Raw genomic sequence first — 20046 nt, 5'->3', positions numbered from 1 at the left:
GTTCCCTGCACGCTTCTGCTGGGACATACTCCCTGAGTCAGACCCTTGCTGGCTGAGGGAGGGAGGTGGGCCTGGGCACCAGTCACATCCTGGCTCACCTGAGGGCCAAGTGCCAGAACGGGGCTGGGGACAGACACCCAGAGCCCCATCACTACCTGGACGCTTGCCCCATCCAGAGGGGGCCAAAGGCGGGTAAGGCAGGGGTGAGTCTCAGCCCACTGGGAACTCTACTCAGATGAACTGACAGGCCAGCAACACTGGAACACATTTACTTGTCTGGTTTATTTTGCAAACAAACATCCTTTCAACTTGTTCTTGAATGTTACTTAGAAAACGCTCTTGAGCTGTCTCCCTGGCATGGGGCGGGCAGACAGAGGCACATGGAGGTCACCCTCCCTGCCAGGCCCTCTCGCTCCGGGGCGCATCTTGCTCAGGGTCGCCCTGCGCTTCTGTGGGACAGGGGTGTCTCCTGAGCAGTGTCGCGGGTCCGTTGCTCCCTCCCCCACCACCTCCAGGGACTTCTTGTGGTCAGGCTGCCTGCCTCCGCGCCCCCTCCCGGCACCCACCACCGCTGACCCAGGTTCAGGTACCAGGCACCTCGCGTGGCCACCTGCAGGCCAAGCCGGGCTCAGCCTTCTCCCCGTCCCCTTGTCTTCCCGGGGTCTCATCAGTGCGGGCACAGGGCTGTGGGCATGTGAGCAGGGCTGTGAGCGCCCTGGACGCGGGTGGGATGCAGACAGAGATGCTGTTGGGATTTAAAGAGAACTCGCTCTAGCAGCCGCCCTACCGCCCTTCTGCAGGGCAGAGGGTGAGGCCCAGATTATTCAAGAAACTTACCAAACCACGTCCGCGCCCCCCCCCCCACCGTCCCCCGCCACCAGTCACCTCCAGAAAAGCTGCCCCAAGGTCGTTCCCTAGCCCTAAAGCCTTGGGAAGCTCCCAGCTTCCAAGAAAGCCACACTTGTCCTTTTGGGCAGCACTGGTGGCGCCTGCTCTGCCTCTGCAGGGCTGGGTGTGTCCCGCCCGGCAACCACACCAACTACACCTTTGCTGTATTAGCTTACTTCTAGGTCATTCCCTCTTACTCCCCCACCAACCTTGCTCCAGGCCCACCTGCCCTAAAACCTTTCACTCCTTTGCTGAACTCTCAGCGTTGTCTTCTGCAAAGCCTTGCACAACCTTGTGGTCAGATGGACAGACAGATGGACACAATGCAGACCAGATGTGGTCGAGGGTCTGTGAGCCACAGTGACGTCCACGCATCAAAAGCAACGTTAAGTTACACTCACGTCCTTCACTTGTGCTTTCTGTACAACACGGGCACCTCGTGGGTTTGGGGACTCGTGGGCCCCCTTTCCCATCACCCCTGCTCAGTGCACAGACTTGCTGTCTCCGGTGCTGCTCTATTAAACCGCGCCCCCCTCCTCCCCGGCCAAGAGGAAACCCTCTCCACCCGCCTCCTTCCTTCAGCCTCCCCACCTCAAAGCCCTCGAGTCTGTCTGACCAGGAGGGAGGGAACAGGAAGACCTGGGAAGCCAGCCCAAACCCTTTCCAGAGGGTGGGTGGGCAGTGCCCCCTGTAAAAGCCCCTGACCCACATTCACCAGTGAGTTTCGTACACACATGTGCAGAAACTGGGACTAAATTTACAGATGCCTTACACACCTACAGCTTCCGTAGAACCAAGCACAAACGTTACTTGGGTTTTCACTGCCGGCTGATAGATTCGGGGAGACACTGTCTGCCTTTGCCTGTGAAAGTCTGCAGGACAATGAGGCACCTTATAATGGGGTTTCAGTAAAATGGGTGTCTTTAGATCTGAAAGGGTTGTAATTATTTATGCTATGTTTGAAAATCACAAATTTTACGTCTTCTGGCCTCACAGTTGCAGTTGTTAAAACCATGCGAGCTCGTGTTTCTCAAGCGCACCGAGTGTCCCTGCTGCTGCTTACGCTTCATCACCTGCCCCGCTCAGCACACGAGGGTTTGCAAAATCCTGCCTCCAAGAGCGAGCGGCTGCTTGGTCTCGTTTTTCCGCAGTGATGTTCTGACAGCTTTTTTCCCCTGTTGCTTCCTCAGGGTCAGGTGCTGAACATCAGGCGCTTTAACAAAGATCCCAGTGCCACCCCAGGGTCAGTATCCGTGCTGAGGCCCACTGTCCAGGGCTCGGTCCAGGGCACCCCTGGGCAGGCGGGGGCGGGCTGTTGTCAGGAGCGAGGGGACCACCTACAGCCTGCCCCTGATTTCCTCATTACACCTTCAGGGAACACAAAGGAAGTGACAGGCCCTTTTCTTTCCATCTCCCAAAGAACACTCTTCTGTATAAAAGGTGCCCTGAATCCTCTGTGATGTCCACAAGCCAAGCGGGGCCTCGTAGAGGGCCGGCGGTTGCAATGCAAGCACATGATGATGACACACCGCCTACTGCCTCTGCTGAGTCTCGACCCCGTTTCCCAAGAATAAAGGATTAATCTGTGACCTTCCAGCAGGAACTGCATCGGGGGGGGGGGGGGGCGGCCACCTGGAGGAACAGACGGGCCTGAAATATGCCTCAGTGGGTCAGGCTGAGGCTCAGCTTTGAATCAGACTAGACAACAAGCTTCCTGTGGAAAAGAGGTGCTCGCCGTCTCCAAGACCAAGGATGGGCAGGTTGGGGCAAGGTGCAACCATAACACCAGTGGTGCTGGCGTCCACCCAGCCCCGGCGAGAGGGGAGCTGCTTCAGCCCTTCCAGGGCCAGCACCTGCCTGGAGCCCACTCCCACTTCTGGGAACTGATCTCTGGGACACCAGAGCGGACACCTATATGCTCAAATGCTCATCAGCAGCGGTGGATGGACTAAATCACTCATGGCCGTGCCACGCAGCTGTCAGCAATAAGGCAGGTCTGTGTGCAGACAGGCAAGACCCACACAATCCGTCTTAACTAAAAAAGCAAGTTGCAGAGACTTCTATACAACATGATCCAATTTCCATGGAAAAAGAGAAGAGAAGGAGGGAGAGGTGTGCACAGACATCGAGGAAACTCGCAACATTTACCTCCAGACCAGAGAGAGGCAGACGGAGGATGGAATTCAAAGCCTTTCACTTTTCAGGTTCTATCTACCTATATCAATATTTGAGGTTTTGTAACTCCTCCGTGTAATTTCTATAACCTGAAAACCTAAAAAAAAAAAGCCATTTAAAAACTGCCATTCTTGATGAGAAAGGAAGGTGCATGCTACTTCCGGCTGCAGAGAGGAGGTATGTTCCCCAGAATGGCTCCTGGGCACCTGCCGGTCCTCACGTCAAGCACTCTCTTCCTTTCGATGAGTCTGGAACAGGTTCCTGCCTTACCCTAGTCCTCACGGAGGCCCTTTCCACCAGCAGACAGCTGACAGCTACCATCACCTGCAGCCTGGGGTGCGGCTCTTAGAATCTCACTGGAGGCTGGTCCACCTGCTCAATTCTCCAAGTTGGGCCTCCAGAAAATCTGCCTTGTAGCAAGGTGCTGCATTCCTCTCGGAATGAAGCAGTTTGGTTGAATACAGAGTTTCCTAGAAATAGATTTTGTATGTCTGTGGCACAAATGGGGGTAGACAGGTGTGCACACATGTGCACACACATAAATGCACACTAGCATGTGTGTGCTCAGCCCTGCACCTACTTGGCAGGTTCTCAGGTTCTGTGGAGCTGGGGATTAGATGTCGGGAGCTGCAGGCCCCCACCCTAGGGGAGCCAGGTGCATCGCCCCCACTGCTGACCGGCTGCTGTAAGGAACATGTCTCTGCAGGCTGCATAAGTGCCCTAGGGAAGGTGGCTGCCATGTGCCCCCCTCCCCACCCTGTCCCACATCCAAGCTCTGCTGCAGACGTGAGGAGATTTCCTCTGAATGTCCCCAGCTCAAGGCCCTGGGGCCTCAGGATTTGCTGCTCAGAGTCACTCAGCACACAGACACGGACCGGGTTTTATTCAAGTGGTCAGGCATGGTGGCTTGGGGACATTCCACACATGGTTACAACACTTTACAAAGACATATGTTGACTCTGATCACCTGCTCCTCTGCCAACAATGAGTAACACTCACTCTCCCCTCTGCTCTTCATTGGTCCAGACAGTCCAGTTTCCGGCTTGCGGCCTTGGAGGGCCGTCCTGGGAACATGTCTGACGTCCGAGCACAAGTGACCGTCCCAGGTTATGGGGGCTGGCTCTCCAGTTGGTCGTGTGGATCTCATCACAGCAAATCTTCTGAGTCAGGGACCCCGGCTCCAGGGTTTCTGGGTGGTTCCTGGACACTGCCCGCTGCTCTTGTTCAGGCTCCCCGTAGCTCGCGCCAGCCATCCTGGTCACGGGCACTCGCACCCAGGCCTGTGATGTCTCAGGATGAAGAAGCTGTGGCCTCACTGCTAACAGGGACCACTATCATAAAGAGGTTGGAGAACTGGCAAAGCAGTTGAAGCAGCTGGACAGGGTTGTGAGCAGAATGCCTGCCGGGGGGGGGGGTGCCCTGGACAGGGTGTGGGCCTGCTTTTCTCCGCACCCCCCCATCCCCCGCCCCCGAGGCCACTCAGCCTCTCTCAGACCCACCAACAGTCAAAGGAGCCCAGGCGAGGATAGCTGCTTGCCAATACTGGATAGGAGCTTGATACATTTTAATCTTTCATTAAAACAATTCTCCACTTAAACAGAAATGACTTCAAGATTATTCTCATTAAGGAGAGAACAGGTTTCCACCCCCACCAGGTAAAATGCCTGGTCTCCCTGCCCCGCGGGTGAGGTCACCACCCGCAGAGCCGCCGACTGAGCCCTGCCCGCTGCCTGCTGGGCAGGGCCTTCAGAAAGTGCAGGTGCCTTCCGGGGGTGACCGCTCCACCTGCTGTTCTCACCTGGCGCCCTTCTCCGCACTCTCCCTGCCAGCCTGGCTGCCCCGGTGGAGCAGCAGAGGGCGGACAGCCCGGAGGTGGCGTTAGCAGGACTCGGGCAGTGGGGTACGGAGTGGGCGCTGGAGGGGCGGGTCCACCCGGGCTCGCAGGAGAATTTAACGGAAGCCCTCGGAGGGCGGCTACGTGTCCTGCTCACAGGAGGGCTGCCCGGGGGACCTGGGGGTGGGAGGCCAGTGGTGCTGGTTATTCGGAGGGAGGGCGGCCAGCATCCCAGCTCAGGCCCGCGCTCCCCGCAGAACAGGCACTGAGATTAGAAAATTCCTCATTTTTTCCCTCAGTCGCTGGACCCAACACCTGGGCTTCAACCGCCTTGGTCTCTCCTACTCTCTTTGAAAATAGGGCCAGCTACACAGCCAAACAACATTAACGAGACAATTACTAAATGCTGGAGTTTTACAATCACTAGGTTTCACCCCCAGGCGGTTACAAGGTAACCCGGCTGACTCGCCCCGCAATCCTGGCGGGGACCCCGGCTCACGGCCCTCACCGCGGCTCCGCTGCGCAGTGGCCTCGCCGCTAGATGACCGAGGTCTCCGTCTGCAGGAAGGACGGGGTGCGGGAGCCACGGGGCACGTGCAGGGCGCCCTCCGAGCCGTTTCTGGAGATGGACGAGCTATGCAGCCTGTAGTCCCGGGCGGAGGGCCGGCTCGGGCACAGGCCTCGCCACTTCCTTCTCAGCTCGCTCTGCACCTGCGGGCGAGGGCAAACGCAAGGCGGGCGGTGGGGGTCAGGCGGACTACAGGTTTGGAACCGGGACCCCAGGTGCCCTCTAATGCAAACACCTGTGAACGAACCCCTCCCTCTTCCGCCCTTTTCTGTGTGGAGGGTGCGACATTCCTGCCCGCCCATCAGACGCGCTTGGGAGGGTGGGGCAGGGAAAGGGACGCGGGACCCGACGGGGGCCTAGGGGAGAGTGTCCAGGCTGCGCAACCCAAGGCTCCGAGCTGCTGGTCCCAGGATCTTCAGTCCGTCGGACAGCAGCCGACACACCCAGAACCGAGAGAGCTAATTCGGATTTTCAGGGCATGCAGTGCTTTTACCTACGGTCCTGGTTCTGCTCCCTCAGTCCTGGTGAGGGAGTTCCCGGGGAGTTTGGAAAGAAGGAAGGGAGGCAGGTGTAGGAGTCGCTCAGGCCAACATGAGGGCCGGGAGGAACAGCAAGTAGCGGGAAAGGGGGAGCCAGCGAGGCGCCACCTGGAGAGGCGGCCACAGCCCAGGTGAGTCGGGCCAGCGGGGCGGGGGCGGGGCTGACGAGAGAGGCGCTGGAGGGGGTGGGGTGGGGGTGGGGGCGGGAACTCAGGGCGTGGGGCGGGGCTCAGGGGGGAGCAGGGCGGGGGCGTGGGTAGAGGGCGAGGCAGGGCAGAGTTGGGAGAAGGGAGTGGGGTAAAAGGTGGGGCGGCTGCAGAGGGTCAGCAGAGGGCGGGACAAGGTGGAGCCGCGGGAGGACTGGCCGTGGACCCGGGAGGGGCCCCAGACTCCGTGACAGCGCCTGGCGGGCGGCGGAGGACCCCCGCACGTGCGGGCAGCGTGAGCGGGGCCGAGACCCCAGGTGCTGGGCGGCGGCACTGACCCCATGGAAGGCTGGGCCTTTTGCAGGGCTGGGGCATTTTGGGGAATTCCTCATAAAGCGAGAATCTGTGCTTGCTTCCCAGGGGTGAGCACTTACTTCACTGTTCAGAAAGCAGTAGAGAACCGCCACCACCAGGCCCTGCAGGTGGAAGGGCGGTCAGAGGCCATTCGCCCCCGCCCCCGTCCCCGTCCCGGGGACGCCCAGCCCCTGCTCACCGCACCTGAAAGGATCCGATGCACAATTCGAACAGGATCTGGTACTTGGAGGAGATCCCGATGGGAAACACGGCAAACACCATGTAGTGGACTCCAAACAGCGGAATGAGCAGCAGGGTGGACTTGGCGAGCCTCCTGCACCAAAGAGAAAGGATCCTGAGGTCCCCGCCCGTTCCGGAAAGAACGTGCGAACGGACCGTCAGATCACCTTCTCTCCTACCGCAGCGGAGCTCCTACAAGAAACTTGACAGGTTTGGCAAGAAGACACTGGTCTGAGGGGTCTCACTGCCCCGTGGGCCACTAGTTTTAATAGTTGAGACCCATCCCAGCATTTGAAGGGGGGGCAAGCTTTACTTTCAGATCAGAAGAGCAGACAAAACGGTGGTCCCTTGAGCACACGTGTGACAGAGAGTGTCCCCGTGGAGAGCAGACTCAGAAGTCGGGGAGCCCAGACGGGATCTAATTTCTTTGTCACAGAGCTCTTACCCTCCCTAGTCCGAGCAGATTTTCTCCTCACCGTGTTGTTTGTAGAAAACAAAATAACTGAACGCAACTCCACCCTCCGAGGAGCCCCATTCCTTGTCTGAGCCCTTCCCGCTCCCCAAGCGGGTGCTGGTCACGCTCCTCCAGGTCAGGGCTTCCCAGTTCCTCCTGCACCAGAACCAGGTCATGTTAAAACACCGCTTGCTCCCAGCTCTGAAAGTCTGGGGTGTGACCTGAGAATGCATTTCTGTCAGGTTCCCGAAGATGCTGTGGCTGCTAGTTGGAACCCTGCTTTGACAACTACTGCGCTAAGGCAGTGACTCACAGCTGCACTAGAGAGTCACCTGGGGGGCTCTTCAGCTTCCTCAAGTCTGCCTGGCCCTCATCCAATGATGTTAGGTCTCTGCAGGTGGCTGGCATTTTCCCAGGGGATTCAACATGGTCCTATGTGACCTTGCTGCCGCCACCTGGTCTGAGGGTCAGGAGTACTGGGGTCACCGGCTGGCCCACCAGGTGATGTGTATGCACGTCAAGGCCCCCAAATGAACCACCAGCAGGTGCTCTAATGACCAGCCTCATCCTGGAAACTGAGTGAGGGGTGCCTCCTTGCTCCTCCCCCACCCAACACTTGGAAAAGTCACGAATTTCTTTACGTATTTTTGAGTCACCTGCCTCAAACCTAGCACTCAGAGCCTCAAATGTAAGTTCTAGAAGTGTGTTCATTTCTCCCAGTTCCCTCAAAAAACCCACCTGTGGTGTTTACCAGAGGCTTGCCCTCTGTATTGGACCATCTGCACAAGCCCAGAAGCCCAGCCTACTCTGCAGCAGACGTGAACGCCCCTGGGCAGCAGGGAGAGCCTGCCCGCCCTCCAGGCCGCAGCTGCAGATTTGCACGTCTGACTTTACGAGGCCCGCTGTGCCCGCACTGCACTGACACTTCGGCTGGTGTCACCACGCGTGAGGACGGGCCCTGCAGGGAGCTATGCCGTTGGTTAAACTTCAGCGAGAACCTGCCTGAATTCCAGTTATCCATCTGCCCAGAAGTGCTTTGTGCTGGTTTTTGGAAAAGGGTTCTAGAGGCTGGGTCCCAGGGACCCAGTGTGGGGAGACCTGTTACTACACTACTGAGACAGTTACAGGGAGAAGAAGACGGCAAAGTACAACCAGACGAGATCACAGACGTGCTCTGCCTTTTGTGTTATCCTGGAAAAAGACCAGATTCCATTATCCCCACTTTGTTTTGTTTCCAAAATAAAGCATCTGTCTCTAAGACCTACTTAGTGAACTTCCCATAGAACCCGGAGGGAAGGTCGGCAGGGCTGTAAACACGACTAGCAGAAACACTAGGAGTCAGTCTGAAGACAGCCTGGGTGGCAGGCGTGGGGGCGGGGCGCAGGGGCCGCCCAGCTTCTCACCTGAGCCAAGGAAATGCTGCGTGGAAGGACCGCCCCCCACCCTGCGATCTGACGTGGAAACCCATCTAGCCTGGCCTCTGGTGGGCTGGGCAGAGATTTCCACGCCGGGCACGATGAGGTGTGTGTGTGTTTACTAACTCTGTCACAGTACTTACTGCTGCCAGGCACGAAATGTCTTTGAATACTAATTTAGTTAATTGAGTTTTGAATAAAACTCAGTTGATCCTCATAGCCTCAGTGACAATTATACTATTATTTCCACCTTATTACAGGTGAGGAGACTGAGGCTCAGAGCAGCCCAGTCACTTTCCCCCAGGCCTCCATGACCGTCTCCCACTCTGTTTGAAGGAGGGGAGGGAGGAGACGGCTGCGTGGGGCCCACCCTCGGGGCAAGAGCCAGGGCCACATAGCCTTCAGCGGCTGCAGCTCCAACCCGGCCTGTCTGAACCCAACCACTGGACCAGCTGCACCAGCCACTCACACCAAACTGATTTTATTTTGTATCTGAGTTGTGCGCTGTATCTTTTCCTTATAAATTTGTGACAGACATGTACAGAATCTTCAAGTTCCTTTACTGTCTCAGAGCCTCATGAATTTTTTTTTTTTTAGGAAAATTGTTGGATCTTGTAGATCCACAGTCATGTGGAGGAGGCTTAACCTCTGCTCCCTTTCCTGGGAAGGGAGAGGGTCTCAGCCGTCCCCAGGCTGTCACTCAGCATGTCCACAAACATCAGCGGCATCATGATCAAGCACAAGGCCCGACACCAGGCGCCACCTGAGCCCTGAGGTCTGAGGGGGCAGAAGAATTAAACATGAGGTACAAATTAGGTGTGGCCAAGGAGAAAGGTCAGATGACAGCACAGGAAAGTGGGCAAAGCACCTCGAGAAGCAGCTCCCTGGGGGACATCATGATGGAAGGGGGGGCCTGAACAGTTGCCAGGGCAGCCTGCCCTGGGACAAGACCCTCTGTCTCTGGGGGTCCCTGTGAAGTGGCCAAGGGCACTCGCCTGCGACTGAAGGAGGAGAGCTGGGGCCCTCTGGGGTGTCCCCACACCCTGGCTCTGATCTCCTCACCCTTGGGTCCTGGGTGACGAGGTGTGCCTAAGCACATACTCACTTGTACTGGGACTGGTCATTGCCACCGACATCTGGGGATGTCAACTTCTGCAGTAAAATTCGTATAATGCTAACAAAAAGGATGAAATTGACCTGCACAAAAAGAAATGACATGTTTGTGTGTGATGCCCCCGGAAAGGAGGCCGGGATGTCTGTGGCTGAGCCTCACCAGTTTCAGCAGTGCCAGGGCCCAGCACAGCTGCCCACCGCCCCCCAACCCCGAGAGCGGGACAGTGTCCCCTGCAGTGTCGCATACACTCTGGCCCTGGGCTGCGGCGGCTAAGTAAACTGACTTTGAGATGTGCAACGGACAGAGGGAAATCCGGTTCAGCTTGGAGGCTGCACACTTGGTCCACCCGATGGTGATTCCCCTGAGGGTCCCCTGAAGGAGCAGTCTCCTTCTCACCCACCCTCTTCCCTGAGACTCCACCCTGAAGGCGGGCTGAGCCCGCCGTGGAAGAGCTCGGCCTTGGGGTTCGTGCCTCAGAAGACCCAGGAGAACGGGGCTATTTATGTTTGCTTCTGGGCAGCAGCCTGCTCTTTGCCCAAGCGTGCAGCCTGGAGGGTAACTTGTGTTTCAATACAGAAATGACTTACTATAATGGAAATTAAAATTGGTGTTCGTATAAGCCACCAGGGAACACTGTGGTCGTTGGTATCCCAGCAACTGTTAAGAGAGGGAGTCTCATTACCACGGATGATTCCAGCTACAAATCCAGCACAGGCTAAGCGCACTGCCCGGGACTCACCCCTTACAGGGTGCTTGCAAAACAGAGCCCAAAGCCCCCTCCCCTCCCCTCCCCTCGGGGTTGTTAGATGGTCCCTCCTGACTGCCGTGCTCCACCCTGAAGGCACAATTGCTCTGCACTTAGAGATCTGCTGATGCAGAGGCAACTCCAGAAGCTGGGAGAAGGAGCAGGCCAAGCCCCAGGAAGGCCCACAGCCTGGGCGTTGGCACAGCTTTCTCCAGCTGACATCACAAAGAGAAGTCTGCCTTCTGAAAATCAGTTCTCCTCAGCTCCCAAATGTTTAGTATTAGTATCTTGAATGAAAGCGTAAAAATGTCATCAGAATAGCTGAGGCAGGTACTGCCAGGAACGTTTGTCCAGTAACATGTTTTCAGTTTTGCTTTTCAGCATAAGGGCTGACTCCAGCGGGAGGCTGGGGTCGGGTGCTGGTGAAACGCCTCCCTTGTTCCCTCTGTCACCCGCACTCCTTCCCAGCAGGGGCAGAGACCCACCCTGGACCCCAGCTGGGGTTGACAGTAGGATGTGGGGTTCCTGGAACCCACAGGGCAGAGGGGAGGCTTCCCACAAATGCTGTCTTAGACCTGTGGCCCTGGCCCACCCACCCTGCAGCTGCTCCTGGTGTGTGAGTGAGCCAGGCTGAGGCCAGGGGAACTGCCCAAAGTGCCAGTGACAGATACATGTCACATAAACTACAGCCATGCAGCTGGACTTTGAGAGGCTCATTACCAGAATAGACAACTGGTAGACCACAGCCTCGTGGTGGGAACTCTTGGTACCTGAGTTTGGGGTCTTGCTCTGGCTCATTGTACTCACCAGGCAGAATGTTTGGGGCCCCAGGCCGGCTGCGCTGTCTCAGAGGGTGGTTCCCAGCTGGCCATTGTGACCTAGGCTCAATACTGGGCTCTGCGTTTGCTTGGTGCCCTTTTGTGAATACTGCTACAAGCTCTGAGACGCTGTTCTGTCTCTGCCCGGTTTACCCCAAACTCAGCTCTGCTGTGAGACCTGGTTCAGTCCCATCTCTCCCATGGCTTCTCCCGACGAAGTTCACTGTCCTCTCCATCAGGTGCTCAAACCCTCGGCTTGGCCACACGCGCTGCCTCTGATCAGACAAGGGGCCTCTCCCTAGTTTCCCAAGACTTGGTGATGCCAGGAACTTAGCATCACTAGATGGATCTCAATTAAAAGGCAGAGGCACGGGCCCAGCACTCACCCTGTGTCTTCTAACGAGAGCCTGGCTGCAGTCCACGCACCTGTGCAGACAGTGGGGATGCCTGCAGAAAGACACCTGGTTACCACCACCCACGCTAGTTCCCTGGACCAGCCCTGCAGGGACAGAGTGAGCCTTCGTCAGCCCAGCCATCAAGGACCAGGGCTTTCTGATGAGCAAGTGGAAGCTCTTCATAATGCAGACAAATTTACACTCATGCCTGATGAAGCAGTGAAGATAATCTGAATGCTTTGAAAGCTGAACCTTCACGGGCCTGAACCAAATCACCCCCTTTTTTTTTTTGCGGGTGTCTGTGTCAACGTGCTGGCAAGGCTGTGTCCAGACATGGCGGTGATCTGAAGGGGTGCCCCTGGCTGTGAGTGTGGGGGTCCCGCAGCTTTACCCCCTTTCCAATTCTGGTCAGTGCGGAGTCCCACTGACGGGCACGCGGTCAGGACGCAGGACGGACGGCCCCCTGCTCTTTCCCCTCCCCGGCCCTTCCTTCTGACTTTCCCAGCATCAGGGTACACCTCAGCCAACGAGAGAGCAACCTGGTTTTCAGAAATATTAACGTACTGGCTGCAGGGACCCCCAGTGGCCCTAGGAAAGCTCCTCCTACAGGCTCAGCAAGGTGTTTTCGAGCTCAAAGAGTCTGCGTTTACAGGCCAGAGAGGACGGAATCAGGAACCTGGAGGGCTTGGGGGGGTGGCAGTGTGCGGCAGGGCAGGAGTCCTTACCCCATCCAATCAGGAGGTAGGCCGCAAAGCGTCGGCTGGGGGAGAATATGGCCACCAGGAGGGTGTGGAGGTACAGCCCCTCCACCAGCAGCCAGTAGAAGTTGGCCATGATGCAGTACTGGAAGACCACCAGGCTCAGCTTGCAGCCCACCTGGAGCCAGACAGCAAGAGACACACGCTCATGGCAGGCAGTGCCGGGCAGGGCACGGCACGTGCTCACGCCCTCCGTGTAACCCGACCCTGACACAGAGGTGTGAACCCAAGTGTGTGCGTGTCAGGGCACGGCCGGCCGGGGTCACTGGAGGGTAAATACCAGGTGAAGGCAGATGCCCACACTGTCCCGGAGGTGATTTGTAACTCTGAGGGAACACAAGCGGCACCTGGCACAGCCTCCCTCTTCCTCATCCCACCTCCTTGCCGCCTGCATCCTCACCCTGCACCCCCACCTCTCTCCCTCCTCTTCCCTCCCTGCACCTCCTCACCCTCCACCTCTCCTCCCTCCTCCCCTCCACCTCTCCTCCCTCCTCCCCTCCCTGCACCTCCTCTCCCGCCTGCATCCTCGCCCTCCACTCACTCCCACTTCTCTTTCTCTGTCTTCCTCACTGTCCACTCTTAACAAGAGATAGGAAAATAAAGGGGAAAAACAAGAGAAACCCAGCAAATAAATTTTCCCCAGGAGTTTCAAAAGGGAAAAAATATGTTTTACACAAAATAAATATATTTTAATCTCTCAGAATCCCACATAAGTAAACATGTCAGGTATTTCTACATCATGAGCAAACATGGCATTGAGACTTATAGTCACTAAGCTCATATAAATGTCCTACAAATCCAGCACTTTATTTCTATTTTTCTGTATCTTTGCAGCCTCCTCCCCAGATATGTATCTGTGGGTGGGGCGGACACATCCACATACGTGTGTAGATACAGTCTTATGTGTATGTGTGTGGATTTACTCATACGTGTGCACGGGGCAGATGTGCTTGCAGGAGACGCGCGGTGGCTTTCAAGCTGCTGTCTGGGGCTGGGAGGAGCTCTGACCCACAGAGGCTCCGTTCTTTCCAGGACACCCAATCCCGTTACCTGTCCTCGTTTCTCTTGCCTCAGTGAAGTGTGGTTCGGTTTCTTTCTAAGGTGCAGCACGGACGGCTGTTACCATTTACTGATGCTGCGTGCGGGGAGTGTGGTCTGGCACTTGGAGGCTGCCCACGGACCACCGTAAGTGGACAGATGCACATCATAACACAACTGTGAAAACAGGGGCACCAGCCCGGGGCCTTGGGCCTCAGCACCACCCGCTCATTGGAACAGTGGCAGGAGTGTGTGCTGCGTGTGGAGGGGGAAGAGCTCTCCGCCTCCCGGAGGAGGAAACCATGGGGCCCTGCCCTGCTGCTCGTCCAGGGGGGTGGGGCCTGCACCCACGGCGGTGTCTCCCCCTTTGCAAAGCTGCCCAGCACTGTTTGTTACAATTTCAATACAGATGCCCTTTGATCCGTCCAGTCCCCCTCCAGGGCCATCTGATCGAGGGAGAAGCACCAGTGTGCGGAGACATCCGGGCGGTGATGCTTGTGGCGGCAGAAAGTAGAAAACTAAGGTGGGCATTCTGTTACTGGTGGGATGGTTACAGTTTTATCACACCTCACGCTGGATTCAGAGGAGATCCTGAGACAAGGGTAGACTTGGAGGATTTCTGAGATATCCTGCTGAAGGAGGAAAGATGCAGAAAATGTGTGTTTAAGGTGATTCCAATTCCATTTTCTTGGGAAAATGTTTAAAATGCAGCCTTTGCTCATCCACCAGTGAGTGCTCCCAGGACAGGAGGTCTGGGGAGCCATGCGCTGTCTGCTGACCTCATCTTCTTCAGGCCTGGAGGGGCTGAGCGGCCACGTGGCCGGGACAGTGCCCCACAGGGACCTCGCAGGTCTGCCAAGTCCAGCAGGTTCTCACCCTGGTCCGGGAGCCTCCCACCACCATGGCCAGGCATCTGGGGACCACACTGGTCATCCACGGGGGCTCCTGCTGCTGGTCAGCTTCCAGGTGGCTGTCTGGTCATTCATTTCTCTAGAATAGAGCATGATTTCCGCAGGACTTGGATGAACCCCAAACCAACCAGGGCAGAGAAGGAGGCCCACATGTTGCAGGGCGGGGCCATAGTGGGGAGGGGATGGGGCTCTGTCCCTGGGTCCACTTTCTGATCCAATAAAGACACTGGCTTCTCAGAGGCCAAGCTGATCGAAAGGGATGGGACAGCCACACCCACCCCAGGGTCGTCAAAGGTAAACATGTGTCCTCCCGGGCCAACAGGACATGAGGCGTCTCCCTAGGGTGCCGGGAAGACTGGCAGGTCCTGGTAGGAGCGAGTGAACAGGATATTTTACTTGAATATGTGACAGTGATGGTTGCAGGGCTGAGACAGTAGTTGAAGTGGGCCTTGGCGCCTATGCGGGGCTGACAGCTGGAGCCTCACTGTGCAGCAAGCAGCAGACGTGATGCCTGTGGCGACGTCCACTTGTGTGGTGTCACATGTCCTATGTCCACAGCTGCAGACACTCGCCAGACGTGGCTCCCCCAGCACCACGCAGAGCCCTGACCAGCCATCCTTCCCAGGCTGGATACAAAACATGCAATGGAGCAGAGTCTGGAGAGTGTGTGAGCTGCACACACATGCCAGTGTGTTTCTGCATGCATGTGCACCTTTGTGCATGTTTCCATGTGTGCCCTCGTGCACACGTGTGTTCTGGGCACTGCTCACTTCCCCTCCTCCTGCCCCTTCTGCCTTTCACCTGGGGCTGTGAGCCCAGGGCCCTCCGCCATGTGCAGACCCCTAGCCCAGCCTCCAGCCCACGTCTCTGGCTTTCACCCCCTGGGCCCCTGGGGCAGCAGGCAGAGGCCCAGTCAGTGTTCAGCTTTGGGCCGAATGCATCCCCCACTGCACAGCTCAAGGCCTCCGAGTTTGCCCTGACTCTCTGGGCAGGTGGGACTCGGGGCAGGGACACTGGTTCCTGTCGCTTCCCCATCCCTCAGTGGGGGCCTGGCAAGGTCCTCAGTCTACGCAGCAGGAGACAGTTGAGCGCACAGCTCCAGATCAAGTGCCTGGTGTTTGTGGATCCATCAGGGACACCATGTCCTTTAACGAAGAGCCAAGTGGGGAGGGCTCCTTCAAGCAGAGGTTTGAGACGCATGGAGAAGAGATGGAAGGTTCTTGGCAGGAGGGAACCTGGGTCTCCCGCTCCTGGTGCTGGGCGACCCCCTCTACACTCCAGGGACCCCATCTGGGGACAAAAGCCCCGTAGCCCCACCTCCACCCGGGGGCGGGATTTGCCAGGTGGAGGATCTGGTCAGTTTTATTATTACGTTCAGTCCACACGCATGGCTGGCAAGACTGCCCCAGATGTGTATTTACGTGCAGGCCTCGGAGCAGCCACGGGTCTGTGCTGTTATAAAGGCTCTACTATCTTAAAACGACAGTGTTTCAAATCTGTTCTGTCCAGGGCAGCGGTGCCAGTGGGTGAACCCACCGTTTGGAATGCGAGAGGGGGCCAGCTTTCTGGCTCCGAGCGAGAGAGGCGCCGGCCCCGGAGCCGGGATCACGGCGGGGAAGACGGTGCACGGGGACTCCATCTCGGAGGAGCTCGATAACCGCACTGCGCTGCACTGGCCCCAGAGACCCACGCGCGGCCACCACAAACCTCGCCTGCATCTGTGGAAACTGCTAGTTCAGATGCTCATCCCTGTGTCGCTAGCTGGGCGCCGCGGGGACTGTCCCACACGGGTGGCTTCCTCCCAGCCGTCGGGGAAGCACCCACTGCTCAGGTCTCGGACATTTGCGGAGAAAACACGGGGGAGTGGGACGGGGAGAGGATGTGTGTCCACCTGTGCCAGGACCTCCCATCCCGGAGTGGCCGTGCATCCCTCCTGGGGGGCCGTCGCGGGAGCCTGGCTCTGCCGGGGGCCAGCCTCGCGCCCGCCCTGCAGCCGCTGGCGGTGCTCGGTTCCTGCCAGTCCTGGGCCTGCTCCGGCCTCCGGCCAGTTTCCTCTCCTTCCGCACCGACCGGGACCTCGGACCCCGGGCACCAGCGCCGGGACTTCATCCCAGTGAGTATCCCCACCCACCTTCAGGGAGAGGACCCTGCCCGGGGACAGCCTACCCAGGAGGACGGCTGGTCGGGGCAGTGCAGCGTGCCGGAGTTGGAGTACAGGACGTCGTCCTTGACCAAAACGGAGAGAGCTCGCAGGATGAAGGAGAGGAACAGGTTCAGGTGGATGTAGTTCCGGGTGCAGCGCAGCTTCCTGCGGGGGTGGGGTGGGGGAGGGGCACGGGGGAGTGGGAGGGGGAGTGGATGTTGGGGGAGGGGAAGGGGAGAGGACGTTGGGGACAGGGAGGGATGTGGGGGAGGGGTGAGGGTCGGAGGGGAATGGGAAGCGGAGGGGAAGGGGAGGAGATAGATGATCACTGTTTTGTGCACACTTTAGTGATTGCCTCTGTGGCTTTAGTCTTAAGGCTTCTTTTTTATGGAAGTTATTTATCTAACCGTTCCTTATTGTATATTTAAGATGTTCTTAGTTTTGCATTATGGTAATTTTTTTTTTTACGTAAGTCTTTTCCCTTATTTCTGACTTATCTCTTTAGAAGCAAGATTTCAGGATAAAAGTATGAAGCAAAGATGTCTTGAGACTGCAGAGGCCTGCACCCACTTCACAGATGTGAAGACCACGTTGTCTTTACAGCAAACTTCCTGCAAGGCCCACATCAAATGACCTGTCTTTGAACTTAAGTTTATGCGATATTTTGCTTCTCTAAAAAATTCTCAGAACATTTTGTTTATAATTCTTTTACAACACTTAAATTCTACTTTACAGAAGACTTAATTGGATATTTGATTTAACTCTGACTTTTAATTGTTTGGAGTCTTTAAGAAACAAACTGCTCCACACAAATGCACTTCCAAGATCATTAAACATTAACTCTGTAAGGTTAACGAAAGTTTAAAAATTTTGAAGAATGTTAAAAAATGTATACTAAAGCGGTCTTCCACTTGTGGCTACTAAAGGGAAGCTTATCTGACTACCCTCCCACCAAGCGGTCAACACGATTTTAAACTCTGGAGAGTAGCCAAAGCAACTGGGACTCGAAGGACAGGCCCCTGGAGAGGAGGGAGGCATGGAGGCCCTGTGGGCACCCACACCTTGTCACCTCTGCTGGTGGTTAACTCATGTCTCAGGGCACAACGACCACTTAGAAAGCAGAGGCTGAGAGCTTATGACAGTGTCACTGGACAGAATGGGCAACAGAGGAAGTTAAGGGATTTCAAGTGACAGATGCAAGCAGCAATCATTCTGGAGAAAAGGGAAACACAGAAAGTCCAAAATTCAGCAGGCAATCACCTACTGAGGCTTTCTTTCTTTTATTTCCAAGGTGTTCATGTGCTGCTTGAGCAGAAGAATCCCCAGGTTTTCATTCAAAACCCTAAAGTGCTGTGACTTAGGAAGAATGACAAACCAGAAGTAAACTGGCCTTCACAGAGCCTGGAATACAGCCTCAAATCAGCTCAGTCCCTGACTGTCTCAGGCTGGTCTGCCCATCTTGCTAGAAAAATTAAATCCTCTCTGTAGTAAGATGTAATCAGAAACCTTTAAAACTTAATTATTTGTGATTTCAATAATAAATTGCTAGGTATGCCAGAAACAGGACCAAATGATCAAATGCAGTTAAAAAGGAAAAGCAAAAACAAAACAAAGGACAAAAAGAGAGCCAGTTACTGGCATTGTAAGACATAGACTATAAAATTACCCTGATTAATATATCAAGAAAATTGATAAAGAAATGAATTTTATTATAGAATGGAATTGATTATAAAAATCAAAAGACAAACTGAAAACTTAAAAAAGAACCTTGAAACTAAGAATAAATCACTGGTGTAACATTAGACACAATAAATCAGAGTATTATGAACTGGAAAATAGATCAGTAGACTATGTCTAGATTAAAGTAGGGAGAAACAAAATAATGGAAAATATAAAGAAACAATAGGAAATATAAGGGAAATGGTGAAAACATTAAACATGTGTGAAAATGGAGTTTCAGAAGGAGAGGAGAGAGAATAAGGTAGAAACAATATTTGAAGAGATTCTAGCCAATAATTTTTGAAACTGATAAAATATAATAAGAGACTAAAGAAATTCCACTAACCCCAAGAAGGAGAATTACAAAGAAGACTATACAAGTCCCATGATAGTGTAAATGCTGAAAACAAAAGACAAAGACAGAAATCTTCAAAGTACCCAGAGAAAGACACGTCCTTCAGTGGAGTAATGGTGAGGCTTTTTCAAAAGAATTGATGATGTACATCTTTAATGTGATGTAAGAAAGTAACTGCCTACCAAGAATTCAGTACTCTCAAAAATATCCTCAGAAATGAAGGCAAAATTAAGATGATTTCAGGCAATCAAAACCTGTGAGAATTCATTGCCAGGAGGCCTGTGCTGAAGGAAACCCTAAAGGGAGGTCTTCAGGCAGGAGGAGAATGGTCCCAGATGGAAACATGAAAACACAGGAAGAACAAAGAGCAAGGAAGACAATAGACGATGACTCTAAGCAAACACTGACTTTGGAAACAGCAACAGTAGTAACCATGCCTTGTGGAACTTAAAATACATGCAGAATTAGAACACAGAATAATGACACAAAAGGCATGAGGGTGAGCAGATATAAATGCTGTAAAGTCTTGAATTGACCGGGAAGCAGTAAAAATAGTCATTGGAGGTTTCTGCCTATGAGACAAGGATGCATGTTGTGAATGTGGTGTGAAAACTAGAAGAAGAACACTAGAATATATAACTGGCAATCTAAAAAGGAGAAATTGGGATAATAAAAATACTTGATAACTTAAAAAGAAGCATGAAGCGATACAAGAGAAACAAGGCACAGCTGAAATAACAGAGCAAAGACACAGAAGGTGGACTGGAACTGTAAGCTGTCAGTCAGTAGTCTAACTGTGAGTGTAAAAATACTGCTCGTAAAAATAAAAATTCAGACCAGAAATAAAGAGCAGATCTCAATTAAATGGAGCTTTAAAACACTCACATTAAATACAAAACAGGAAGTTCAAATAAAAGCACAGAAAACAATATGCAAATATCAAACAAAAAAAGCTAATATAACCACATTAATATAAAAGTAGATTTTTAAGGCAAAAGGCATTACTAACCATGGACAGTTTCACACAGATATATAACATTAAATAGGTATGCCCCTAATAACATAGACCTTAAAATATATAAAGCCAACAGTGAAAGAAATAAAAGGAGAAATAGACAAGCTCACAATTATAGTTGGATATTTTACTGCATATCTCTCAGTAACTGACAGGACAAGTACTTAAATAGTAAAGATTAAGAATATTTAAATAACATGATTGATAAATGATGTGAATGACACCTTTAACATACAAACCAATAACTGCAGAATTTACACCGTTTTCAAGTGAAAACAAAACTTTACTAAAATAGACCACATTCTGAGTCATAAATCAAGTCTCAAAAAATGTCACAGGGTTTAAGTCATGGGGTATGCTCTTTGATTACCATGAATTAAGCCAGAAATCATTAGCAAACTGAAAAGAAAAGTAATAATAGA

At 54.2% G+C, this 20046-nt stretch overlaps 1 protein-coding gene across 1 annotated transcript in view; it reads right to left on the bottom strand.

Annotated features, from left to right (window-relative positions):
* Nucleotides 1-3929: 3929 nt before the first annotated feature.
* VIPR2 (vasoactive intestinal peptide receptor 2) overlaps nucleotides 3930-20046 on the bottom strand; it is a 64059-nt gene continuing 47942 nt past the window's right edge. The window contains exons 6-13 of the mRNA XM_074366623.1: nucleotides 16559-16700; nucleotides 12411-12561; nucleotides 11677-11737; nucleotides 10315-10384; nucleotides 9719-9810; nucleotides 6709-6838; nucleotides 6585-6626; nucleotides 3930-5608 (exon numbers count right to left, since the gene is read on the bottom strand). Coding sequence (XP_074222724.1) covers nucleotides 5435-5608; nucleotides 6585-6626; nucleotides 6709-6838; nucleotides 9719-9810; nucleotides 10315-10384; nucleotides 11677-11737; nucleotides 12411-12561; nucleotides 16559-16700 — 862 coding nt within the window. The 3' untranslated portion in view covers nucleotides 3930-5434. The remainder of the gene's footprint in view (nucleotides 5609-6584; nucleotides 6627-6708; nucleotides 6839-9718; nucleotides 9811-10314; nucleotides 10385-11676; nucleotides 11738-12410; nucleotides 12562-16558; nucleotides 16701-20046) is intronic.

The sequence above is a fragment of the Camelus bactrianus genome, chromosome 7 (genome assembly GCF_048773025.1).
Source record: "Camelus bactrianus isolate YW-2024 breed Bactrian camel chromosome 7, ASM4877302v1, whole genome shotgun sequence".
NCBI lineage: Eukaryota > Metazoa > Chordata > Mammalia > Artiodactyla > Camelidae > Camelus > Camelus bactrianus.
Note: the sequence above shows the minus strand (reverse complement) of the source record. Positions and strands in the feature narration are given on the sequence as shown.